The sequence below is a fragment of the Mustela nivalis genome (assembly GCF_964662115.1).
Source record: "Mustela nivalis genome assembly, chromosome: X".
In the NCBI taxonomy this organism is placed as follows: domain Eukaryota; kingdom Metazoa; phylum Chordata; class Mammalia; order Carnivora; family Mustelidae; genus Mustela; species Mustela nivalis.
Genome location: NC_139040.1, coordinates 39,905,167 through 39,931,794, shown reverse-complemented (window position 1 = coordinate 39,931,794; position 26,628 = coordinate 39,905,167). Strand labels below are relative to the sequence as shown.

Sequence of the window (26,628 nt, the reverse complement as noted above, 5' to 3'; positions counted from 1 at the left end):
AAAAATCCTTCCCCATTATCGCCGAGGCTGGGGTTGGTAGGGAATCTATTAAGAAAACAGACAGGAAGTGTCCTTAGTCGTGCCTGGTGGAGGGAATTGGGGCAGGGCTGGGCGGATCTGAACTCTCAGCGTGTGGACAGAAGTCTTCTTTGCCGACCCCAGTCGGCTCTGGTGTAGATTCCCACATGTGAGGATGATGACCTAGGGCCAGACCCCTGCTCTCTAGGCCCCTGGAGATTCAAGAGGCCTCTAGCAAGCCGGAGTCCAAAGCTGTATCCTAGGACCTGTTCCTCCTGTTCCAGGCTCCTGGAGTTTGGCCTTAGTGTGCAGCTGAGGGCCCCGTGGCAGTGTTGCCAGGCAGTGCATTCAACATCAGGCTCCGGAGACAGAAGCGTGCCAGGTGAGAGCCTGACCCGGAGCTACTGCGGCCAGCATAACCACCACTGTCACCACTACCTTCTCGGAAAGGAGCCACCCGTCTGGCCCCTGGCTTTGTCTGGCTGCCAACCCAACCCAAGGCATGTGCCTACGCAGGAGGCGATGACATTTTGGCTCCACTTTCAAAGTTCTTTTTTTCTTTCTCATGTGTTATTTCTAAAGATAACAAAGGTCAAAAGGCATCCAGCATTTTCTGGTTTCTCATAAGCTTCTGGTCAATATTTAATCTGGTTTATGGATTTTTTTTAGGTCTTCTAGATGCCTTCTTGAGCCTGCTTGTGGCCACCCACAGACACTTGTAAGGAGGAGAGAAATCGGCTTGGGAGAGGCACTCTGAAATGAGGGATTAGAGGCCAGGATCCAAAGAGCAAGCACTGCAGCCTGAAGGCAAGGGAGCAGGCTCCGACGACGCCCCCACTGCCGAGAGGTCTGCAATGGCCTCCCTCGGCCTCCAACTTGTAGGCTACGTCTTGGGCCTCCTGGGGCTGTTGGGCACCCTGGTGGCCATGCTACTTCCCAGCTGGCGAACAAGCTCCTACGTCGGTACAAGCATCGTGACAGCCGTCGGCTTCTCCAAGGGCCTCTGGATGGAGTGTGCCACGCACAGCACAGGCATCACGCAGTGCGACATCTACAGCACCCTCCTAGGCCTGCCCGCTGACATCCAGGCTGCCCAGGCCATGATGGTGACATCCAGTGCGCTCTCTTCTTTGGCCTGCATAGTCTCTGTGGTGGGCATGAGATGCACAGTCTTCTGCCAGGACTCCCGAGCCAAGGACAGGTTGGCTGTGGTGGGCGGAGTCTTCTTCATCCTCGGAGGCCTCCTGGGCTTCATTCCTGTTGCCTGGAATCTTCATGGGATCCTGCGGGACTTCTACTCCCCACTGGTACCTGACAGCATGAAATTTGAGATCGGAGAGGCTCTTTACCTGGGCATTATTTCCTCCCTGTTCTCCCTGGTAGCTGGAATCATCCTCTGCTTTTCCTGCCCATTCCAGGGAAATCGCTCCAACTACTATGATTCCTACCAGGCCCAGCCCCTCGCAACTAGGAGCTCCCCAAGGGCCAGCCAACCGCCCAAAGTCAAGAGTGAGTTTAACTCCTACAGCCTGACAGGGTATGTGTGAAGAACCAGGGGCCAGAGCTGGGGGCGGGTGGCTGGGTCTGTGAAAACCAGCGGACAGTGCCCCCCGCCACCCAGGGCCACAGGTGAGGGACACTGGCACTGGGTCATGTCAGAAGGTGCTGAGGATAGACTGACTTTGGCCGCTGGATCAAGCGAAGGCAGAAATGGGAACTAGTGTGACAGCTTGCAGGCGGGATTGTCAAGATGCTTGCCAAGCCAGCCTTTCTGTTCCCTTCAACTTGCCCACGGCCCTGCCACCTCCCCCCACCCCCACCCCGGCCCGAGTCCCCAACCCTCAACTCCAAACTCCGCCCCCTAGTCTAGGCCATACCACAGAGTCTCCCCTCTGCCTTTCAGGTGACCTGCGAATCCACCCCCAAACCCACTCATTAATGACATCCCACTGACTAACCGTTTCTGTGATCAAAGACCCTCCCTCTGGCTCAGGTTGGCTCTGAGCTCATTGCTGGGGGGTGGCGGGGAGGAGGACTGGTGGTTTTTATGGTCACGGCTCTCACCAACTTCCCAAACTTCTCTCTGAAGAAGAAACTGTTTGGCCAGTAATGGAGCCCAGCGCCTCCATCCCATTGTTGTTATGACTCCACAGTGTTCAGACCGGTTTGTGCGTGGACTGAAATAAAACCACCCTGTGGTACCGAGGGAGCAGAGAGCAACTGGGTACAGGATGAGAGGGAGGGAAGGCAGTTGAGGACCCTAAAAAGACCTGACTCACTTCCCAGGGCATTTCCCGGAATTCCCTCCCACTGTGGGCTGGGGATCTAGCCCCCCTCCCACTAGGGGAAATCACGAAGAAAGAAGATATGGTGGAAAAGCTCAAGGCAGCAGTAGACGCTGATTCCGCTGAGGAACTGCCTCCAAGCTGCAGCTCCAACTTTCACTGAAGCTCCTGCCTCCCTCTGACCTGGCCTCCTGCTAAGAAACAAGGCTACAGGTCTCCTGAGTCCTGCACAGTGGTTTCCTTAGGAGGGGGAACATGTCCTTTCTCGAGATGGCTCTGGGCTGGGGGATGACAGCGTGGGAGGCTTGGGGTTCCAAGGAAGAGACCGCTCCTTGATGCTGCCCCAGAAAGAATAAGAACTTCTTTGGTCTCTAAGAAGCTGGGGAGAGGGCATGTGAGGTGGCTCCAGTGGGAGTTTCTATCAAGCCAGAGAGAGGTGGCTTCCCCAGGGAGTCTGCAAGCCTAATAGAAAATCAGCCTGAAGTCTGCGATCCATTCCCAGGGGTCTCTCCACAGAGCGCCAGAGAGCCTCTGAAAGACAACAGCCCCCCAGCTCTCCCACCTCCGTCACCCTTCAGAAGCACCCGCCATCCATCGCCAGACATCTCAGAGTTGCCAGAAGGCATCTGAGGGCTTTGGCATGGAACGACAATGCCCAAGGATCTGGGCCCCGATCTGAGCGAAAGATGAGCCGCCGCCTGGGATTTCGGTTGGGGAGGGACTGAGGAGAACGTCTCCCCGGCAGACCCTTCCACCTCCAAGGTGTGGAAATGCTCCATTTCCCCTGGGGTGGGGGTGGGAGTCACAGATAGACCAAAGGCCTTTTCCCTCACACACCGCCCTATAAGTACACCCGGCTTCGGACAAACTGCAGCCCACCTTCCCAGACCTCAGTACCAGCAGAAGGGGCTCACTCGTCTCTAACACGCCTCTCGCCTCTCCACCTTCTTGCTTATGATTAAGCTCTTCTCCCAAGCTGGAAGGCCCTGTCCCCTTAGCCGTGTCCTCCTGTTGTTTGGAGAACTTGCTCAGCACCAACTCCTACACTGAGTCTCCTCTGACCACTCCGTCCCTCTCCTGCCCTCCCTCCTCCACCCCCTCAGCATATAATTATTGCTTCTTTAATGCTTGTAATTCACAATTTTTGATGGATAGCTATCTTTTCGTGTGCGCCTATCTGATTTCACAAATACGTTATAAACCCTTGGAGGGTAGGGGCCATACCCGAGACCTCTCTGTATCCCCCCAGACTATCTGTAAGAGTGCTGGGCACACAGTAGGTGATCAATAAATACTTGTTGATTGAGTAATTTTGTTACTGTTTTATTCATTCAAAAGGGGCCTTGGCAGGCATGGCAGGTGTGAGAGAGAATTGGGCCAGGGGGAGGGTAGAACGGAAACTGGCTTTTCTTCCCACCGGCTGGATAAAAAAAATTCTTGACTTTATGGGAGACATTAGGAAAACAAGACACCCCCCCTACCACATTCCCAGGGAAACTTCACTTTTTCATTGTGCCTAGGGCTCCTCCCTCTTCACAATTCTTTCATCGAAGTTATTTACTGAATGGCTATGTGTTTATTCCTTTCGCTCTCTGAACCAGCACTGTGAAGAAGGAAAAGTCAATCTGACAATCTCCATTCAGCAGATGGGGAAACCAAGGCCCATGTGAATAAAGAGATTGTTTTTCCCAGAGCTACATTGCTGGTGTTGGTGCCCCCAGACTCTAGACTCCCCAAATAGAACTCTGCTGATCCACTCATTGGGAGAGCCTGCCAGGGGTCCCCCCAAGCTGCCGGAGGAGAGCAATTTATGGTCAACAAAGACACATTGGGGACATACACAGTTCTAGAGATCTCCCTTGGAGATGATCTGGGGGAGCAGGACCAATTCACATTTGAAAGAGATGTAATACCTCCGTACTAATCTCCCAAACTCTGGAGGTGTGAGAGTTTGGGAGGCCAATGATTCGGCCGGCCGTTGTTTGAACTTCCTGGGGGAATGAGCAAAGCCTAGTTCATAAAGAAGTTAGCTGTGGCGACACTGATGATAACAGCTCCCCCCTGCTTCCCTACCCCCGCCCCAGCAAGATTCAACTTACACAGCCCCTGGAGAGAGTGGGTCGCAGAGCACAGGGACCTGTTACAACAGGCCCTGCCTTGCACTCCCCACGTAGGCCTTCTCTGGTGCAGAGGTGAGGACCCCACCACCAGAGCCCATTTAGAGAGAATGGAGGCGGGCAGGAGTAGGTGTGGAGAGAAGAGGCTCTCTGAACAGAAGTTGTACAAGGGGTCCGGTCTCTGGCCTGGCACCAGGAACTCCAGAGTGCTTGACTCGGGTGGGGGGCAGTAGAGGCCGGAAGAAGGGGTCGCTTTGTGGACTGTGTTGTGCTGAGGGGGCAGCCGTCTGGTCTGGGCTCTGAGGACCCACCACAGGGCCACAAAAGCACTTTCAGATCCACAATTGCCTTGCGTTCTCCAAATACCCCAAACGAAGCAGGTCTTTGTACAGGAGACAAAATGGAGGCCTCCCTAAAGTCACAGTGTCAGAGTCTGACTCGAAGCTTAGAAATTCTTCCCCCAGCAATGTGGGTCTGTGATTCTGCCTGGGAAGGTGTAAGAGTGGCTTCTGCTCTTCAGACGGCCGCAGCCCTCCTCTCCCTGTCTGCCCCTGGGCTAGAAGGGCCTTCGAGGGAAATAGGGCCCAGGGCTTCTGTTCATCTTAGGATGAGGCTGCCCGGGGACATCCTCCTTCCCTGTAATCTGGGAAGAGTCTACTGAGGAAGTTAGAATTTCATCCTTAACTAGAAAAACCGGGGCAGAGCCGATAAGGAGCAACTGTTCCCTTTGGCTGGGTGTGCAAGGAAAGCTTTGCTCTAAATAATTTCCTCGAAATATCCCGGTGTCTGAGTCCAAGTTGAACGGCTTTCAGCTCACCCCATTGCCTTCCATCATAAAGTAATTTAGATTAGCCACAACCAAGGGGATAGTGGAGGCCATTGTGTTTATGCCCCAGACTGATGGCTCTGACCCTTGCACAAGGGGAGATGTTTCTGCCCTCCCTCCTTCCTCTGATAATAGTGTGACTCATGTTTTCTCCCCCTCAGGGCCCTAGTGACCAACTGCTATGTGATCATTAATAGGGGAGGGGGAGGCTGAAACTGGCTTCTTGGGGGAAAGGTGAGCTCCAGCTTCTTGAGAGACCTTCATGCAGCCGGTCCGACAGCCATTCAGTGGGCTCCGCAGCCAGGCAGCCCATGCGGCCTGCACCCTCACTCCATGTCGGACGATGAGCGGAAGGCTTCGAGGTCAACAAGTGCAATGAGAGTGAACAGCAAGGTAAAGTCTGTGCCTTGCAGGAGTTGACAGCTGATGCAGGGCCAGATAAGACATGCACACCGAAGCGTGGTGCAACGCATGATACGGTGTGTCCTATGAGAGATAGGAGGTAGGAGGGAAGTTCCAGAAGGTGGGGTCTCAGGGGCTACTTCAGAAAGGCTTGTACGTCCCCTCAAATCCCAATCCATATGAACGGAGGGTCTGGCATCCCTTGAGCTTCGGTGTGGGTGGGGGGGCGGGCGGGGAGAATGATCCAAAGAAACTGCCTCCTGTAGCTAAAGAACCATGGGAAACAGAGCAAAAAGGTGGAGAGCAGCGCTGAGGAGGAAACACGGTTATACCGCACAGCTCAGCCAGAACCCCTCTGAGTTTGCCTCACAGGCTTCCTGAGTGGCTCCAGTGGAAAGAGTGCCCCTAGGGCCCAGCCCCTTCTCCCTCATCTGCTTCTCTTGGGCAGCTTTTCTGGAAATTGGTGGGGGCAGTGGAGGCAGTGCCCATCCGAGTAACCTGAGACCTTTTGGCCCCGGACCAGAGGAGAAACAGCTGTGGGAGAAGGGAGAGAGGACAGAGAAGGGCACGGTGCTAAAGGCGGGCAGATGGGGCCTGGGCAGAGCCAACTGTTCCCTCCCACTCAGCCCTGGGTCCACGGACAGGAGATTCTTCTGTGCTTGTCGCTAACCACTCTGGGACACAGAGGCCCTCAGCAGGGAAGCGCATGTGCTGCTCCACTGGCTGAAGCCTGGCCTTTGCCCAGCCTGGTCTCCCTGCCCCAGCGGCTGCGGACTTTGATGAGAACTCCTGTTATCTCCCTGACAGAGAAAACCTCAAACAGGAAGTCCAGCAGGTTATCTCTCTCTTTTGCCCCAAGTGGTGGCTCCTCCACGCTGCGATGTGATCGCTGATAAAATATTAACAGGTTGTTATCAGGCCTGGCACTGCGGAAGCTGTAATGGGACCACCCCTCTGCCTCCCACAAGCTGCCGCTTTCCCGAGACCGGCTGCTCAGGAATTCCTAGCTAACTCTTGCCTAACAGTTCCCTGCTCTGGGCCTCATGTCTCCACAAAACAGGTGACGGTGGTGTTGGACTTAACAAAGCAGGAGGTCACTCCACAAGTGCAGACCATCAGGTTGCACTTCCCCATTATTCCTGAAGTCCCAATCCTCCAGAATGGCACCCTTGCTGCTTCACAAGTCACCTCTGAGGAAGGCTTCGAAGAACTTTCTATTTGCAAACATGGCCTCGTGGAGGGAACACTGAGAAAGCTCACATGCTTTCAGACAGATACGTACAATGCAATGGGAAACAAGGTGCTCAATGAGTCTCATAGCGTGGCAGGCAACCCCGAGTTTCAGCGGGGGCCCCTTTCCTCCAACAGCACTTCGTGAGCCTGTGACATTTGACAAAGTTCGTGTGGGTTGCTCAGGAGAAAGGCCACTCCCACCAAAATCACAAGCAGCCTCTTTGTTTGCTTTTATGTAGAATCACCCAACGGGAGGCAAGAAGGTGGATCAGCATCCCCCACAAAGGCTATCTGCTGACATTGCCAAGACTCTGCTCCCTTGGTTTAAAGGCACTAAGTGCCTTGATGGGAGAAAAAAAAGCACGTATATTTTTCTAGCAAGAGAAACCCCTTCAGTCATAGATTAGCCACTGACGTCAGAATTTGTACTAGTTTCTCAGTTTAGTGCTTTTCTTTAAGAGCCAGAATGAGAAGACAAGCCCAGTGGGCTTAAGAAAAAATAGAACATCAACTCAGAGGCAGTGGACGCTGGAATCACAGGAAGCAGGGGCCTTCTCTAAGTAACGCATGCACTCTTCAACTAAATGATTCAATAGGCTTTGATGGAGATGAAGGAGAAATCAAGAAAGAGGCAGACAGGATGAGAAAGGTGGTGCCATCTTTTTCTCAGCAATTCCAGAGGCACCTCCTGTGGTTAATTTTACTCTTCTGTGTGTAATAATAAACCAGCATGTTCTCAAGAGTCACTTTCTCACTCCCGGAGAAACTTGCCCACCTCAGCACTGTCTGAGGTGGGGGTGGGGTAGCAAGGAGCCAGTGAGAACCCTCACAGGCAGAGGCTAACAAGTCCAAGACCTCCTGGAGTGTAAGAATAAGATTTTGATGGCTGTTTTGATATCAGGAAAGCTGCCAAGTGACAGCCCTGCGTGAAAAACCCAGTCAAGAGGAAATGAATTTCCACATTGTTTGGAGGGATATTCGTTACATAAGTGAACGATTTCCTGATCATGAGGGCAGTTAAACATTGTGTGGGATTGTGGAACTTTCTTCCTTGGAAATTTTTATTAGTGTGGGCTGGCTTTAGCTTTTTCTTATCAAAAGGAAGAAGACAAGACTAATCGTTTTTAAGACAGGCCATACTGTGTTGTGGGCAAAGAGCCTGGGCTTTGGAGTCAGACAAACTTGGGTTTGGTTTGGCGTCTGCACGCTCTCTAGCTGTGTGGCCTGGGAGGGGCACTTCAATTCTCTCTGCTTTAGTTCTTACATATGTCAGGTGGAAATGATGCCTGCCTCGTAGTGTGGTCATGGCATATGGTAGGTCCTCAACAAGGGGTTAACTATGTTCCAAACATATTGATGACCCAAAGGGTAGTGTCAAAGTCACACCAAAATGTGTGTCTGTGGGGAGTGGGGGCAGATGACAAAGTCTATTTCCCACTACAGATCTGAATCTACATCAAGGGATATTCTTGCCCAGGTCAAAACTTCTCCAGATTCTTCCCCAAAGTCTAGATTCATAGGATTCACAGGAATCATTCAGATTCCATTAGTAGAGGCCAGAGGAAAAGCAGACTTGAGAAGTTGGAGAATAAAGGAGGGGTGTTGGCTCTTTGCCCTTTATCCAGATCTGTGAAAATCTGAGGGGGAACAGAACCATCATCAATAAGGTCCTACTTCTAGAGAAAATTTTAGTCCAGGGGAACTGCAAACTGAGGTTAATTCCCCCAACTCTCGGACAACTGGGGAGATACAACAAACACTTTCCTAGTTTGTAACCTACAAGGGCGCCACTGGTAGGCAGATTTAGCATAGCCCCTGTCTTGCTGGTATTCCCCAACCCTTGGTCCCTTCTGTTCCTTATGCTTCAAGTTAAAGAATTCAGTATTCCTCAGACACACTTGGGTGTTTCTTTATTCACAACCCCTCCTCCCACATAGTCTTGTGACTTTACTTACACTCTTCCCTACAACCTGGAAAATCCTCTCTACCTCAACCTCCACCTTTCCGATCATTACCAGTTTCCAAAGCTTTCTGGAAAATCAGGACTTTGGGGAACACCTTCCTGAACGTCTGCCTAAAGTCATCTTGCCTCTGTCCTAGTGAGTAGAAGGCCCCCAAAACATGTGGACTAATCTCCTCTAAAAGGGGGTTGTGTTTTCTGATGACTCACATCAAGACTTTGGACTTGGGGATGGAGGCAAGTAACAAAACACATTCCTTCTGCAAAAAATGAATGCTGCATATGTCTCCATGACTAAGGCTTCAATCTACCCAAGACGATCTAGGTTAGTTCTTTCCAACTGTCGGGTTTATTACCCAACCATGTGCCGTGACTGAATTCACAAGTATGGTTCCTGAATTTCCTCTCTAAGAGAAGTCGTAAGTTAAGGACGTCCTTGTCTTCAAGAACAAGGATTCTTTGGGGGGAAATTACCCTTGAGTGGGCCTTAGCTCACCCCTGGATTTCCTGAACATACCCTCATGCTTCACTCCTAACCCCATACTACAGAAAGAGCTTTTAATTCATAGTATACAACTCTGAAACATGTTCTATCTGAGGATTGCTCTTTGGGAATAGAGCACCTGCCGATTAAGCCTTTGCTTTTAAATTATTGAAGCAAATCATCTGTAATCACTGGATGTGGACAACTATATCTTTCTGCTCCCCCCTGGGACCACCAAGTCTCCAACTTGGTCCTCTGCTAGGAGCCCATTTGTTTATCCCACAGTACTGACTTCCTCACACATGCCAGGAACTTATTTTCTTGAGGCTTGCTCTGTCTACTCTGTTTATGGATAGCTCCCTTCTCTTTTTTTTTAATTTTAAAAATTATTTATTTAAAGATTTATTTATTTTTAGAGAGAGAGAGCATGATCAGGAGTGGCAGAGGGAGAGGGAGAATCTCAAGCACACTCCACGCCAAGCATGGAGCCCAATGCGGGGCTTGATGCTGAGACCCTGAGATCCTGGCCTGAGCAGAAACTGAGAGTCGGACGCTCAAGCAACTGGGCCACACATGCATCCCTGTTTCTTTTTCTGAAAGATTCAATCACTGCTCTTGGCAAAAAGGAACAGGAGACCCTTCAGAAATTTTTTTTCCCTCCTTTTAGTTTTCACACTCAACATCTGTTCTCTAGGCTTCTGATTGTATTCTGTAATTCTCAGTATTTTAAAATTGCATGCTAGGGAACTTCCTTTTGATAACATTTGGAGTTTGTGGGAAAGAACATCCATATTCCCCCCCCCCCGGTAGTCTCTTCAAATATTCAAGTGAAAATTCAGATACAGAGAAATGCTGGGTCACCCCAACTCCCACTGCCTGCCCCCCACACCCCCCGGAACCTGAAGGACTTATGGTCTGCTTGGCATTCTTAGACTTTAATGTCCAGCACTGTTGTTTCCCTCACTCAGACTGATCTAGCCAGCCCCTTCCACGAATGAGCCACTACTATAGGCTCTCGAGGGAGATGGAAATACGGACAACTTCCCATCATTGACTCATTCAGTAAAAATTATTGATTGATTGCCTACTATATACCAGGTACTACGATAAAAGGGATTGGCCATCACGGGCATGGCCCTTCCCCTCATAGAAGCTTGTTAGGCAGAGGCAGACAGACATCAAGCAGGCTGTGCTCCCTGCTGTCTATCACAGCACACAGTAGGTAGCCGGTGAGTATTTGCTGAACGAGTGCAAGTCAACAGTCGAATACATAACAGCAAACTGTGAGAAGTGCCAGGAATTGAAAACAGGAAATGACGGCAGAATAAGGTAGAGGGAGAAGAAAGGCTGCACAGAAGGCCTTTCCGAGAAAGTTGAGACTTACACAGACACCTGAAGGATGAGGACTAGGCAGCCATGCCCAAACTGGAGGTGTGATCATTCTAGAGGAGTGGAACAGTGTAGGTAAAGGCTCGGAGGGAAGGAAGAGCCTGACATGTTTCTGTGGGAAGACCACAGCGAGCGAGGGGGAAAGTAAAATATGATGAAAAATTGCAATGAGAAGTCATGCAAGGGCTTTTAGCAGGGAGTTACGTAATCGGACTTGTATTTTTTTCTTTTTAAATCTGGCTGACATGATAAGACAGTTGTGGGAACGAGAGTGGAAGCAAGGACACCAGTTAGGAGTTGCAAAAATGTCTATGGGAGTTGATGGTTGTTTAGACTAAGGAGGCTGTGGTAAAAGTCAGTGAAGACAAGATATACTTTGGTGATAGAACTGGCAGACTTTCTGACAGACTGGATGTGGGGGACTACCAAAGAGGAAGATTAAGGATGACTTCCAGGTTTCTAGCTTATGTGACTGAGTGGGTGGAGGTGCCATTTTCTAAAATGAGAAAACTGGGGGAAGGAACAGTCCCAGGGTGTGTGTGTCACTGTTTATTTTTAACACATTTTATTTGAAATGCCTGTGAGACATGTAAATGTAAATGCCAAGTAGGCAGCTATATATTTGAATCTAGGGCTAATAGGAAGACTGGACAAGGAAGTTTGTGATTAAAAAGCCGTGTGACACAAAACTTACGTGATCAAAGAAAACATTATGCCTTGCCTGGGTTAACTGGGGGAATTTGGGGTGGGGCGGGGTTGGGGGGGGGTGCTGGCATTTGAGCCAAAGGAAAGATGATGAAGGAGGATGTTCCAGGTAAAGGGAAGGTTCGAACAGTAAAGGTGCAGGAGGAAACCTCCAGGCAGGTTCGGAAACTGAAAAACAGTTCAGCTTGGATGGAACGAGGTTTGTGTTTGGAATGTTAGAGGAGTCTGGAGAGCACAGGAATGGCCACGGGGGACGGGGAGGGGTCGGTACTGTACTTGCGTGGTAACTGGGAGCACTAGTGGGTCTTTGAGCAGAGGCATAACCTGAGGAGGTCATTCAGCGCAATTTCGTGACAGTGAGAAGAGTGGATGGAAGGAGTGAGAACAGGAGGAAAAGGAAGCCAGTTAAGAGTTGATTTCAATTTTCCAGGCATGAGATAATAAGGGCCTAAATGTTGATTGTGGAAATGAAAACCTAAAGGGTAAACAGGAGAGACATTTGAAAGGAGAGTTACGATCTTGTTAGCCCAACAGGACGACCAGGAGTGGGCACCCACTTTTTTCTTCCAATGTCTTTTACCTCCACACTATATACGCTCTGGTTAAGGCTGGGGGACACTTGCGAATCTCTCCACTGTGGCTTTTAACATTGGCTCCAGGGGCCTCACACTGGTGTGGTCTCACTGCAAACAGGTAATATAGGGGCAGCTGTGGCATCATAGCAGACAGACTCACAGACCTAACTGTTGCTGGAAGAAGCGGTATGGGGTTGGGTCTAGGAAATGGGTGCAGAGGAAGCACTAGTAAAGAGGAGTTACATTTTCCAACTCCCCCCCAAAATCTTTCTTTTTAAAGCCCAATTGCCCATATTCTCTCCTACTTTGCCCTACACACACACACACACACACACACACACCACTCACACACGCTCACTCTCCTCCCAACAGGCTGAACCTTCAATGCTCTGAATTTTCTTCCGACACCACCTTCCATCCATATTGTCCATATCTGCGCCAAGTCCCAGCTTTTAACAGCCCCCACCTGAAGAATAAGTATCACTGAGAGGATAGCTAAAAATGCGCCCCCAGCCCCACTTCTCAGTACTATTCATATTTATTTAGACAATGGGGGCCTTCAATAACCTAGTCCCAATGTCTCCATGAAAACCAACCAGGCTGCAGGCTAGAGGTACGGTGTGGTGAGGGCCTGGGGCCGGGTGTGTGTGTGTGTGTGCACGCACACGCGAGCATGCACGTGACTGTCAGCACTCCTTCTGATGCTGAAGCCTGGCTTGGGCCTCCCCCCAGGCCTTCTGGTCTCCCTGGAGTACTTGTGCCGGGCCTCCTCGCCAAGGAGGCAAAATAAGCTTGGGAGAGACTTCCAAAGTCGCTCTGCAGGGAAACCAGAACAAATACTCCAAACATCCCTCTGCACCTCCTAATCCTTACTGCGAGGGCTTGAGCCCATTCCACCATCCCCTTCGGTTCCTTCTCCTTTACTTGTTTTTCACTGCTGGCATCGTTTAAGTGTTCATTGTTCAATGTTTTGTGAGGAGTACCTTGAACTCGTTGGAGAGTAGGCGCTATACAAATACAATAAAGGAATGGATAAACAAAACAGCTACTTTTACAAGAGTGTAGGTTTTACTATTTCTGATAATATGAGACCAGCCCCTTACTCAAGCACTAGGCTGAGGAGCAGGTGGGTGGTGAATTCTGAGGGTTGGCAGACAGACCTCCATGCTCTAAAAGGGCTTCCCCACTTCCTGAAATCCCAGTTCGGTGGTACATATTTTTTGAATCTGAGCATGCATGGACGTGTAAATATCACGTGAGAGTGAGTAGATGGGTCACGATTTAACCTTAGTTCTGTTCACATTAACCCATCACTGCTATCACATGTCCTTTTCACGTTCCAGCTTTTTTGTTCATGCTATTCTTCCAGAGGTAATGCTGAATGACATGAACTGTAAATATAAAATTACCTTATACATTCAACAGAGTCTCTCATCTGATATCTATATCCAAACCTACTCATTCTTTTTTAAAACAATTTATTTTTTTCCAATGTAAGAAGAATAATGGGTTTATATAGAAAATTTGAAAAAGGCAGGAAGATAGCGAGAAGAAAAAAAAATATCAACCGTAGTCCTACCCCTAGAGGACAACCATTGTTGCCATTGTTGACAGTGTGGTCATGCTCGTTCTTTAAACAAATCTTAGTTTAGGTCCCATTTCTGATGTGATGCCTGCCTCATCTTCCTCCCCCAGAACTTCTCTATCCGTTTGTATCCCTCACTTGTACCAGTTAGTGAACCTGGCGTGTGTCCTGCACTTCCAACTAGGTTGTTGGACGCTCGAAGGCTGCAGCCATGAATTCTACTTCTTAATTTATCCCCAAACACCTACCACATTGGACCCAGTATTTGCTGGATGATTTAACCTAAATGAATACAAACCACTTCAGAAAGGATATAAAACAGGCCAGTATCTACATCATGAAAATTAAAGCTTTCAGGTCACCTGGCTTGGTGATTACTGTTTTTCTGTTCCTGGAACTCCTGAAAGCCTATTAACTAGCCTCTTTCTCCACATCAAAACTGAATAAGAAGCAGAATGAGTGACAGCCAGGATTTACTCAAAGATTCTCTATATAAGGCATAAAAAGGTGGGGGGGGGGGAGGGGAGATGGGGAGAGAGGGGGAGAGGGAAGGAGGAGGAAGAAGGGAATGAAGAAGAGAAGAAAAGAAAAGAGAAGACAAGAGAAGAGTAGAGTAGGGTAGGGTAGAGTAGAGTAGGGTAGGGTAGAGTAGGGTAGAGTAGGGTAGGGTACAGAAGGGTATATAGAGTGTATAGTCCGGTGCTCAATCCAGTATGTGATTTGCCTCCAGCACCGTATACAGGATCCCATCCACTTGCTCTGAGTCAAACCCGATCTCACGAAGCTCCAAGTGAGGGAGGACAGAAGTAAGGAGATAGCTGACGTGGATACGCAGCCGCGTAAGCTTTGCCAAAGCCCTGTATGATGGAGTGAGGGGGCAGAAGAGATGACATGAAGTCATTAGCCAACAGAACAAAATGAAGCTCCTTAAAAATGGGCCTACATCTCTCAACAATGACGTGTCCATTAGCTAGACAGAAAGAAGAAAGCACGGTGCCACCAAACACAGGGAGACTGCAGCTCTCTAAGTAATTCCTCGTTCCTTGGTGGCCTCTAAATTAATTAAGGCTTCCTCCCTTAGCTACGGCCAATAACTGGGGGTCCTAAGGGATGCTTCCCGTTAGCACTCACAAGCTGATAACTAAACCCTAGTAATTAACCTTTCTAGGTCATCTCCCTCTGGGGTCCGGTAGGAGACCTGAGCCTTCTGCAGCACTTCCAGGTGCATCTCTGTCTCCTTCAGTTTCTCTTTGAGTTCCTGCTTTTCTTCCTTGGTTCTCTCCAGCTCGGCTTTCAGAATTTGGAATTCAGCTTGGCGATAGCCCATGTGTTTCTTGCTCCAATACAAGCCTTCCGTCTCCTGGGTGGTGTAGGTCACCAATTCACTCTGGACTTTCTTGAATTCAGAATGCCAGTGATTCCTCTCCTGTTCCAGCTCCTCCACCTGCAGTCCAAGAAACAGAAATTCAATGACCCCCACATGCTAGGAGTGCACCAAAATGTGTCCCTAATACATTCCTCCATACACGTTCCACTGAGGGACCTTCTCAATCCCCAGATAGGGGCGGGAAGCCCACTCGGGTTCATTCAGTCTGAGACACGGCACAGAACGAGTCGATGGCTTCTGTTGTGGAAAGGCCTCAGAACAGGAAATCGTCAAGAGCCGCGACTCTCTGGTCTCTTGGTTACAAGGATCTTATTCCTAGTGGGAAGGTGATGCCCTAACCTTTTGCTGGAACAAGTTCCGCTCAGCCAAAACACGTTCCAGTTTTTCTGTGGTTCTTTTCAGTTCTTCCAGTTCTCTTTGGTTCTTCATCTTTGGCGAACTGCGACCTCCGCCCTCCTCAGAACCTTGGCCCTTCTCCCCAGCGGCTGTGGCAGGGGTGGGACCAGAGGCCACGGAGGGGTAAGGCCCGGGGCTCCAGGATTCCACTGCTTTTCTCCTCTCAGCCAGCTCCTCTCTGTTGAAAGGGATCAGTTGAATGGGAGCTCCTGAATCTCTAACACCTTTTGCAACACCGACAACAGCTACAAAAGGTCCCTTGTTTACTTCCTCTTTGTTTATATTTGTGCTGCCTCTGTTAGATTCTTCTGCTACCAATCTTGGCATCTGATCTTCTAATTCTTCAGGGAGCAGGGACCCCTGGTGTTGGTCTTGGGCCCCTGAATACAGAACTGACACCTCCCTACTCTGACTGGGATTCTTGTTTGCATCTGGGTATTCTGGAGAAAGGTACGGTGGTGTGCTTCTCTCCGAACTGGATTTATCATGGCTGTTCTCCCCTTCTGGGTAGGAGACAGCTGCCTCCACCCTCCTATAAGGGCCAGGCATGGAATAATCTAGAGGAGGTGTTGTCATCTCATTCTGGAGCCTTCTTCGTTTCTCTACCGGCTCCTCTCCCAGGATCCATTTGTACTTACTGCAAGAAGAAGAGGGAATTAAATGTTAAGCTGTCAAAATACAAGCTAGGTGTATTCTTATCCCATGGAGCCTCTCTCCAAACTTCCTGCATTAGAACTGACTCTAGCTGTTACCCACAGATCACTTCAGGTTAGGAAAACACAACTCTACCCCCGAACTCCAAATCCTTCACTCATGCACCTTGCTGAGCTAGCAACCAGTCTGAATGGAGAGATGAAATCAAAAAGTATGAGAGTCAGTATCTGGATATAACAAGACCAAGTTGATCTTGGTAAGAATTCTGAAAACAGGATTGAAACCAGCCTGACTCCAAAATGCAAGGAAAGGGAGAAACACACACACACACACACACACACACACGCAAAATCCCCTAACACGAGAATGGAAAAAAAGGTCATAAAAAGCCTAGTAGAGTATGTGGAGGAAAGCTGAGCCAGCTCGTTAATTTTCAAGTGTCACAAAAAGCTCCCAGTATCAAAGACTTAGGCACATTTTTTATATTGCAACAGAACACCATGCAGTTCCTTTGCCAGCCAACTGGATTGTGGCTATAGCCCATTATTCACTTATAAAAGTTAATTAAAACACAGGGCCCTGGTCAGAAACAAACAAGTGGAATCGGCCACTTCAAATCATTTCCCTCTTCGGGTAAAAGAACTGCCCTCTGTCAGGGCAAACAGGCACTCCCTCACTTCTTCAGGAAAGTGCAGGAGAGTAATCGCACCATCGCCTTCCATTTGCACTAAGTGGTGAAGGAACTAAGGAAATGACTGGCACCCGTGAAATCCACAGGCAATTTAAAATCCTGCAGTAGGACAGGACACCTCCCCCACCCCCGGCACGCCAGCTCATTTTTACCCCATAATTATTTTGTCCTCCCTGCAGAAAATGCAGAAATTTCTAAGTAAATATCAAATTCCAAATTTTCAATGAGAAAGAATTAGGCATGTCATCAGTCATCTTACAGTGTTTCAAGGCTGCCCACTTTTCTTTGCAAGTTCTGAGAACGTTTGTAAGACATCTCAAACCTTAGCTTCTTACAGCGCCCTGAACATTCTTTGAAACTAGTGTTCACCCAGAAAGAAAATTGGTCTGCCTCTTAATAGGTCTTGCTGTGTCAACCTTAGGGGGAAAGCAAAAATATTTAGGGGCAATGTGAGACCAAATGCATTCATCTAGAACCTGCATAAAGGGCCACTGCAGAGGGCCCATTTAGCTGTGGTAGGGAGGAAGAGTCAGTCTCTCAGTTCAGAGGTAGGAAGGAAGGGTACACGATCCCAGATAGCAAGACCACACTTCTATGAAAGGCAATTAGTCAAATGATATGCTTTCTCTTCCTTTTGCTGCCTCCAAGGGTTCTATCTTTATCTCTCTCCCTGTATTTCTTTTCTTTGGTAATCTCAGACCACCTCTGGGCTATAACCTCTGGTCATTCCCCCAGCCCTGATCTCTAGTATGGAATTTCCAATCACCCAGCACACCCCTTCCTGCCTGTCCCACTGGTGTCTCAGGGTGTAGAAAACTGGCCTTCTGTTGTCAAGGTCAAACCCATTCCCTCTCCTATGTCTGATTTGTGTTATGACACCAGCAAACTCTCAGTAATTTTATATAGTTCAGTAGTATACTCAGGTTTGAGCTCACATCCCCTGTCCTGAGCTACTGCAATGGCTTCCTCCAGTCTCCCCTTCTCTCACTGACAGACCACCTGCTGCCAAGCTACTAATCTTCCTAAGGTGCTGTCCTGTTTATGTTACACCCTTATTTGAAATCTTTATTTATTGCTACCCACAACATAAAAGCTCAAATGCCTTAGTTTGGTATTCCATTCCAAAACCCAAGAAACCTTTATTGAGCACTTACTCCATGCCAGACAGTATGATAAGTGCTTAATGTGCATGGTCTCATTCAGTTTTCCCAAAAACCCTGAGGTAAATGGTATGTTTATCTGCATTGGTTAAAGAGGATGCTCAAATGTAGAGAAGTTAACTTTGTCAGGGTCATGTAGCTAGTCAGGGGGAGGGGTGGGACATTACTTGGCCCCAGCTTTCTCTCTCATTACTTCCCTTCAAAAACACCAGCCAAAAGAAATGCCCATGATTTCTTATGCTGCTTCGTTTGATTGGAATGCCCTTCTCCTACCCAATACTGCACGTCTAAGTCTGGCTCAAATACTACCTCTGAATTCCTACAGCACCTTAGCACTCAATTATAACATATTATCTCTTTTTTACCGTGTGTGTGTGTCTTGTAAATTCCCTACTAAAGTACTAAAGTATAAGCTCTTTGACAGAAGAGAGCTTAACTAGCTGTGCTAGATGGGAAGGAAGGGACAAAACCTGGCACATAAGAGGAAATAAAAATGAAACTATTATGTGAGAGAAAAATAAGTGGTTCTAGAACTTAGTGGTTCTAGAAGTACTTAGCAGTTCTGTAAGTAAAGGTCTGATCTTCCCCTTAGGGAATGATTCTTATTCCAGACCTGTATTCACTCATTTAGTAAGGACTAATTGAGGGTTTATCCACCAGGAATTCTTTTCAAACTACATAGCTAGTTTCTTCTCATTTTCTTTTCTTTTTCTTAAGATTTTATTTATTTATTTGAGAGAGAGAGAGAGCACAAGCAGGGGAAGTTGCAGTGGGAGAGAGAGAAGCAGGCTCCCTGCTGAACAGCGAGCCCCATGCCGATGCAGGGCTCGATTCCAGAACTCCTGAGCTGAAGGCAGACGCTTAACCAAATGAGCCAGCCAGGCGCCCCATCTTCTCCTTTTTTTTTTTTTTTTTTGTCGTACTCCTCAACTGTCTGCCTGCAGAGGAGCCAGCTGATATTTTGATAGGGGACTGCATCAAATCTGTAGCTCAATTTGGGGAATATGGTCATCTTAACAACAGCAAATCTTCTAATCCATAAACACGACATGTCTTTCCATTTACTCAGGTCTTCTTTAATCGCATCCAAAAATATTTTGCAGTTCTCAGTTTACAAGGCTTACTTGCACTTCTGTTAAATTTATTCCTAAAGACTATTTTTGAAGCCACTGTAAATTAAATCACTTTACTGTTTTCTTAAAGTTTTTAGTGGCTACTTATGTATTTGAAGTACAGTTAACATACAGTGTTATGTCAGCTTCAGGTGTACAATATAGTAATGCAGCAATTCCATACAGTACTCAGTGCTCCTCCAGATAAGTGTGCTCTTAATCCCCTTTATCTATTTCACCCATTCTCCCCCATCACCCATCTGGCAACCACCAGTTTGTTCTTTATATTTAAGAGTCCATTTTATCATTTGATTTTTTTTCCCTCTGCTTGTTTTTTATTTGTTTTGTTTCTTAAATTTCACATAGGCGTGAAATCACACAATATTTGTCTTTTTTTATCTGACTTATTTCACTTAGCATTATACCCTATCCTGTTGCAAATGGCAAGATCTCATTTTTTGTGGTAATATTCCACTGTGTGTGTGTGTGTGTGTGTGTGTGTGTACCCCATCTTCTTTATCTAGTCATCTACCAACAAACACTTGGGTTGCTTCCATGCCTTGGCTACCGTAAATAACATTGCAATGAACACAGGGCCGCATATGACCTATTCAAATTAGTCTTTTCATTTCCTTTGGATAAATACCAACAGTGCAATTACTGGATCAAATGGTCATTCTATTTCTAACATTTTGAGGAACCTCCATACTGTTTTCCAGAGTGGCTGCACCAGTTTGCATTCCCACCAACAATGCAAGAGGTTCCCCTTTCTCCACATCCTCCCCAACACCTGTTGTTTCTTGTGTTGTTGACTTTAGCCATTCTGGTAGGTGTGAGGTGATAGCTCATTACGGTTTTGATTTGTTTTTTTCCTGGTATGAGTGATTTTGAATATCTTTTCATGTGTCTGCTGGCCATTTGCATGTCTTCTTGAGAAATGTCTGTTCAGGCCCTTTGCCCATTTTTTAGCCAAATTTTTTTGTGGGTTTTTTTTTGATGTTGTGTTAAGTTCTTTATATATTTTGGATATTAAGCCCTTATTGGATATAAAATTGGCAAACATCTTCTCCCATTCAGTGGGTTACTTTGGTTTTTTTGTCGATGGTCTCCTTCACTATGCAAAAGCTTTTTAGTCTGTTATTTAATTTCCACATATTTGTGAATTTCCCAAAATTTCTTCTGTTGTTGATTTCTACCTGAATTCCATTGGGATTGGACTACATTTTTTGCATGTTATTAATCCTTTCAATTTACTGAGGCTTGTTTTCGGGTCTAACATAGGTTCTTATCCTGGATAATACTCCATGTACACTTCAGAAGAATATAAAGTGTTCTATACATTTCTGTCAGGTCCAGTTGGCTTATGGCATTCTTCAACTCTTCTGTTTCCTTGCTGATCTTCTACCCATAATGGAAGGTGGGCCATTGAAGTTTTCAAGTATTATTGATATCCATTTCTTCCTTCAATTCTGTCTGCTTTTGCTTCATATATTTGGGGGGGCTCTGTTATTAGGTCCACATATAGGTATAATTACTACATCTTCCTGATGAACTCTGTCATGAAATATTCCTCCTAAAATCTAGTAACATCTTTTTGTTTGAAGTCAACTTTGTCTGATATTAGCATAAGCACTCTACCTCTCTTATGGTTGCTTTTGCATGGTATATCTGCTTCCACTCTTTTATTTTCAACCTATTTATATCTCTGATTATAAAGTGTTTCTCCTGTATATTTGGATTTTTTAAAAAATCCAATCTTGATATTTTCTGATTGGATAGTTTGAACTAGTCATATTTACTGTTATTATGGAAATGACGGAATTTATATCTGCTATTTAGCTTGCTGTATTCTATATGTGCCATGCCTTCTTTGTTCCTTTCTTCTTCTACTGTTCCTTTTTCACGTTATATGGATATTTTCCGGTTTAACACTTATAAATCTAACAACACATTGCTGTAACTATTACTTTATGTAATGTTACGCCTTTTGAGGAAGTGGAGAGAAGAAAGAGCAACTGCATATTTATAATGTTTATAGAGTCTGCTAATCAACCTTATTTTTCCATTTGAAATTTTCTTCATTTCTTACTATGGTGTTATCTCTTTACTCCAGTACTTCTTTGCTTCCACTCACCTCCTTTGTGCTGTTATTGTCAAACATTTCACATCTGTGGATGAGCCCAACAACGAAGTTATACACATATATAAAATTATATACATATATACACTTAATTTTATGAAACTATTCTTTATATTAACTTAGTTAAGAATAAAACAGTAAGGGTGCCTGGGTGGCTCAGTCAGTTAAGCACCTGCCTTTGGCTCAGGTCATCATCCCAAGGTCCTAGGATCGACCCCACGTTGGGCTCCCTGCTCAGCAGGGAGTCTGCTTCTCCCTCTGCCCCTCCCCCTGCTCAGGCTCTTTCTCTCTCAAATACATAAATGAATGACTAAATGAATGAATGAATGAATGAATGAATAGAAATAGGAAAAAAAGCCATTATATTGTCTTTTATAATGAATTAGTTATCATTGCCAGTACTCTTATTTTTCATGTGAATTTGAATTACTATCTGGTATCACTTGCTTTCATCCTAAAGAACTCCCTTCAGTATTCCTTTTCTTTTTTAAGATTTATTTTATTTATTTGACAGAGAGAGAGATGGCAAGACAAGGAACACAAACAGGGGGAGTGGGAGAGGGAGAAACAGGCTCCCGCTGAGCAGGGAGCACAATGTGGGGCTCGATCCCAACACCCTGGGATAATGACCAGAGCCAAAGGCAGAGAATTAATGACTGAGCCACCCAGGCATCCCCTTCAGTATTTCTTTTTTTTTTTTTTAATTTTTAAAAAATTATTTGACAGATCACAAGTAGGCAGAGAGGCAGGCAGAGAGTGAGAGAGGAGGAAGCAGGCTCCCTGCTGAGCAGAGAGCCCTATGTGGGGCTCGATCCCAAGACCCTGGGATCATGACCTGAGCCGAAGGCAGAGGCTTTTACCCACTGAGCCACCCAGGCGCCCCCCATCAGTATTTCTTGAAAGGGATTTTTACTAGAAACAAATTCCATCTGCTTTTGTTTATCTGGGAAATGTATTATTTCACCTTCATTTTCTAAAGATAGTTTTACTAGATTTAAGATTCTTGCTTGACACTTTTTCTTCTTTTACTACCATGAATATGTGATGTGACTGCCCTGTGGTCTCCATTATTTGTGTTGGTTGGTTGGTTGGTTGGTTGTAGTTTCCGAGGTAGGGTTTAGTGATTCATCAGTTGCGTATCACACCCAGTGCTCATTCTATTACGTGCCCGCCTTCATGCCCATCACCCAGGTATGCCTTCCTTAAAATGGATGCCTTGAAGTCTGTGTCTACTAAATCCAACATCTGGGTCTCTTCATGAGCACTTTCTATTATCTGCTTCTTTTTCCCCCCCCTATGTACAGGTCACACTTTCCTATTTCTTTGCATGCCTCATGATTTTTTCCTGACAACTGACTATTTTCATTTTTAAAGATTTTTTTTTTAAAAATTTAAAGTAATCTCCACAGCCAATGGAGGGCTTAAACTGACAACCGTGAGATCAAGAGTCACACACTCCACCAACCAAGCCAGCCAGGCGCCGAGAGTTGGGTATTTTTAATAACAGAACAGCAACTCTGGACACTGCTCCCATAAGCCTGAGTGGTTGATGTTGTTGTCTGCTTGGTTGTTTAGTGACTTGGCTGAAGAAATCTGAGCAGAATAAATCTGAACAGAAGTATCAGAGGCTGTTCACTGTAGAACAAATTGATTTCTTCTTGGTTTTTCTCTCTTACCTGGCCATGCAGAAGTCACCCCTGGGTCAGCATAGGCCAGTTACTGGTCACAGATTGTGCTTAAGCCCCCACAGCCAGTTAGCTTTTTACCCTCTCCCATTGGGTGTTATGTATGGCATGGAGGTTGCTATCACAGTTCAAGGAATCTGTTTTGGCCCCACTTCCGGCCTGGTAGTAGCAGCTTGGATTTTCCCTCTCGAATCACCTCTGGGAGGGCACGACTTTGAGCATGCACACAGTCTTCCAGTCTACCAGGATACGTGTGATTTCTTTTTAAGCCTGGTTTCTTAGGAATTGCCCCTGGGTCCGAAAAGCTTATTAATTGGCCAGTGGTTAGACAGAGGCTGTGCTTAAGTCCCTAGTGCCACTGAGGTCCCTGTCCTTTTGTTGCTTGATCTGCGTGAAACTCAAGGACTGCCTTAAAGTTCACCTCTTGTCCTAGCCTGACTGCTTCCGGGGAAATGGAGCCTCGTGCCTATGTGCAGCCTTCCTAATCCCAGGGCTGACTGTGATGCCAGGAGAGGTCTTTCTTGACTGTCTTTCTCCTTGGTTCTCTCTGTTAGCAAACTTCTGACTGCTCAGCCATTTCGCTTGTTGTAACGTGTTATCACAGAGCTATGAGAGCCCTCTTAATTACTGCTTACCAAGATTTCCAGTATTTTTGACAGTGCTTTTACGAATGGAATTCTCCATGATCTGTTCCGCATAAAAGTCAGGTCCTTCCGGTAGAGTGAAGGAGTTCTTCATCTTTCAGGGCCCTTGACCTAAGCAGAACCTTGGTGCCACTGTCCAAAAGTGGCATAAAAGAAAATTTTCTTTATGAATGTAGATGCCAGGATGTTTTTTGGGGCTTGCTACTTTAGGCATGAACCTCTGCCCTGTAAGCAAGCTGGAGCTAGAGCAGCAGGAGTCCAGTACTGTCAGCACGCTGTCCTGAGGCGAGGGCTTCCACCCTGAGTGGGGGCTGCATGGGAGAAGAGAGACCTAGTATTCTGGGTTGGCCTGGAATAGAGTTTTTGCAAGACAGAACTAGGGCACTTGAGAAAAGCCGGAGGCCTGTCCAACCCTGGTGAGACCACAGCTCCACACTGGGAGCTAGGGAAAGAAGGAGCCCACCTTTTTGACCATACCCATTTGGATTAGAACTCCCTGAGAAGTTTTTGTAAAATACAGCTTGAAGAGGGATGGGAGCAAAGCTGAAGGCTGAAGACCCTTGCAGTTGTCTCTGAGATTTCATAGATTTTCTTCAGTGAATGTTTTTTTGCTGTATGCCTCTAGGACAATTTCAAGGAGCTTCAGATGCTTGTTTTGTTTTGCTTAATAATATTTTCCAGTTAATGAGGTTATTTGTTGGTGAAATCGTCTATCACACTCCTCATTTCTCCATTCTGGAAGTCTCTCTCATTAAAATGTTAACACTGGCTGCTGAATCCATTTTATTCACTTATAAAATTGTTCTTCTCTTTCTCCCTTGTGTTTGTTGTTTCAAATATTCCTTTAAACATATCAGAATGTCTGTCTTCCTCTCCTTCAACTATTACAGTGTAATTTGGATGGTTTCTTTTTGTTATCCTTTTAAAACATGAACTATTTATAATTAGCCTTCGATATATAGTTTATTCAAGGGGTCTCTAAACAACTAAATAAATTATAGCTACTAATTGCCTCCTGTGTCTATATGCTAATAGATACCTTGGACCTTAAGTTTGTAACTGCACATATGAAACCTAGCATGTATTGGGGATACTTACATACAGAACTCTGACTGCCATAAAATTCTTCATTTTTGAGTCCATCACTGCCTTAGAACATTGCCTTTCATACAGCAAGCACTCAAAATATATGCAGAATAAATGAAGAAAAAGGACTATTTCCTTTAACAGAAATAAGCTAAATGATTATGCCCACTTGCATCCTGGCTGAACCTATTCCTCACCGCATGTCCTCCCATCCCCTTGGCTAGTTTGTGAAACTCACAAAGCTATTTCCAATGACCCCTCGGGAGCCCCTGCTAGGTCAAATAACTTATTCCGCTAAAACTTTAAAAAAGTCTCTTGAATAGTATGGGCTTTATTTTATCTAGTGTTGGAAAGCTGTACTACATGACCCAAGGACCCTTATTAGCTTCAGGTTTTGATAAATAACACAAGAGACCTTTGTAACTGCTGACTAAACCTATTACCTCATTAACATTGTTTTACCAAGAAAACCATGTATATTTTACCAAACCCCTGCATACCTTCACTTCTCCCTATAATAAGGCAGACTCTTGGCACTCAATCTGAATCCCCTTATCCACGTCGCTTAAAATGACAGCCTCAGCTTACTGACCCTATATAAAACAGGACATTAGCAATATCACGGATCACGTTATCGTTTTCCCTTGAAAGAATAGTATTCTCAAATTAAAATTACACACGAATGATGTACTTTGCCTGTCCTTTATAGCCAAAACTCAAACCTGGATATGGCTGTTCTATAAATAATTCATACAACAACCTCATTAAAGCCTGATGAAGTGCGCCACCCAATGGCCGTACTGCCATACTGCACTCATTAAATACACAAACACGTATCTGCGTCTATAACTTCCTTCCAGGGACCGGAAACCACTCAGGGTAACAAAAGAAACACTGCAGAAAAAGGAAAAGGCAGTGGTTGCAGCAGGGAAAGGATAGCCTTCAAGAGCTACGACACCTTGAAATGCCAATGGCAATTTGGATGTGTGGCCACCTCAAGGAGATCAAAGCAGAGAAGCAACAATGTGCTTAAAAATTATGCAGCACTCTACTGTATGTCCCTCTTCACCTACAATGGGAGTTGGAAAACTATGGGTGGGAACAGAGTCAAATGAGACTCAAGGCCATGAGACGGACTGGACTCTATTTTGCCACACAGTTCAATCTTAGAAATGGCTCCTGTTGCAGGGCTCTGATTTCACATTAATTACTCAGGGCCTCCTAGCTCCCAAGGCACTGTTCTAGGTGATCTCCTACTGATTCTCATTTAATTCCTTTAGAGTTTTAATAGTGTCACTCCTAAAATAGCTTACTCCCTCTCGAGACCTTCTGTTCATGTTCAGGGGGGTCATGGGGTTCTTCGAATATCTACAGGGCTTAATTGTGGAAGAATCACAGAAGAGGGGACTTGAACACATATGGAGATGTTTGCCTAGATGAGAAACTGAAAAGACCCACCTATGAAGCAAGACACAAGGAAAAGACTCAGTACCATTAGTGGGAAAAGCCAAGAGTCATTTTTGTTTGTTTTTTTTACCCTGTTATGTATATACCATTGCTTCTATCCTAGAATATATTAAGAAGATACCCCAAATGAAGAGGGTCAATGAGAAGTTCACAACCCACGATAAAACAGTCACATTACTGACAACTGCAGAAGTTTCTACTTTTAAAGGGCAACCCTGTACCTGCCTTATGGTTTGGCCTTGCCAGAAGGGAGAAGTATAGCGATAGGAGAAGGCAAGTCCTAATTAGGAGTCCTGAGTTCCAGTCTCATGGTAGTGGAGGGGCAGTCATATCTCTCAGCACTTCAAATACTCCTGCTATTTCAGAAAAAGAAGAGTTATGCTCCTTCCTGTTAGAAAGACTAATGAAATCATACCAACTAGGTGCTAGGAGATGGACAAGTGAAGCCCAAAACGACACTCACACTCACAACTGACTCTAGGAGACAATGGATGAGAAGGCTTGCCTAATGGCACAAACTTCTAATAGTTGTTCTTTGTATGTGGCCAACATGTGCTAGACCTATGGGGCCCCACAGGACCTCAATATTCCTAAGGTTAAGGAAAGAAGTAACACTTACCTATGTTA

At 46.3% G+C, this 26,628-nt stretch overlaps 2 protein-coding genes across 5 annotated transcripts in view; one reads left to right on the top strand and one right to left on the bottom strand.

Annotated features, from left to right (window-relative positions):
* Positions 1-306: 306 nt before the first annotated feature.
* Positions 307-3,613, top strand: CLDN2 (claudin 2). Of its 2 annotated transcripts, none has more exons than XM_082716822.1 (2): positions 307-400; positions 688-3,613. In XM_082716822.1, exon 2 carries the CDS (start codon positions 873-875, stop codon positions 1,563-1,565), a length of 693 nt encoding a protein of 230 aa, XP_082572948.1. In that variant the 5' UTR covers positions 307-400; positions 688-872; the 3' UTR covers positions 1,566-3,613. The 2 variants fall into 2 exon arrangements, with proteins under 2 accessions (XP_082572948.1, XP_082572949.1); XM_082716823.1 differs by lacking the exon at positions 307-400 and having other exon boundaries at positions 691-1,325; positions 1,437-3,613.
* A 9,842-nt stretch (positions 3,614-13,455) lies between these two features.
* The window catches only part of MORC4 (MORC family CW-type zinc finger 4), a 52,415-nt gene continuing 39,242 nt past the window's right edge, over positions 13,456-26,628 (bottom strand). For 2 of the 3 annotated variants that reach the window (XM_082715891.1, XM_082715890.1), the window contains 3 exons: positions 15,306-15,999; positions 14,740-15,023; positions 13,456-14,436 (listed from right to left, as the gene is read on the bottom strand). In XM_082715891.1, the coding sequence (XP_082572017.1) occupies positions 14,283-14,436; positions 14,740-15,023; positions 15,306-15,999 (1,132 nt within the window). In that variant the 3' untranslated portion in view covers positions 13,456-14,282. The remainder of the gene's footprint in view (positions 14,437-14,739; positions 15,024-15,305; positions 16,000-26,628) is intronic. The other variant, XM_082715889.1, reaches the window with a different exon arrangement.

Excerpts from the sequence above, each read along its gene's own strand:
- CLDN2 (XM_082716822.1), top strand. The coding sequence starts at position 873 with ATGGCCTCCCTCGGCCTCCAACTTGTAGGCTACGTCTTGGGCCTCCTG.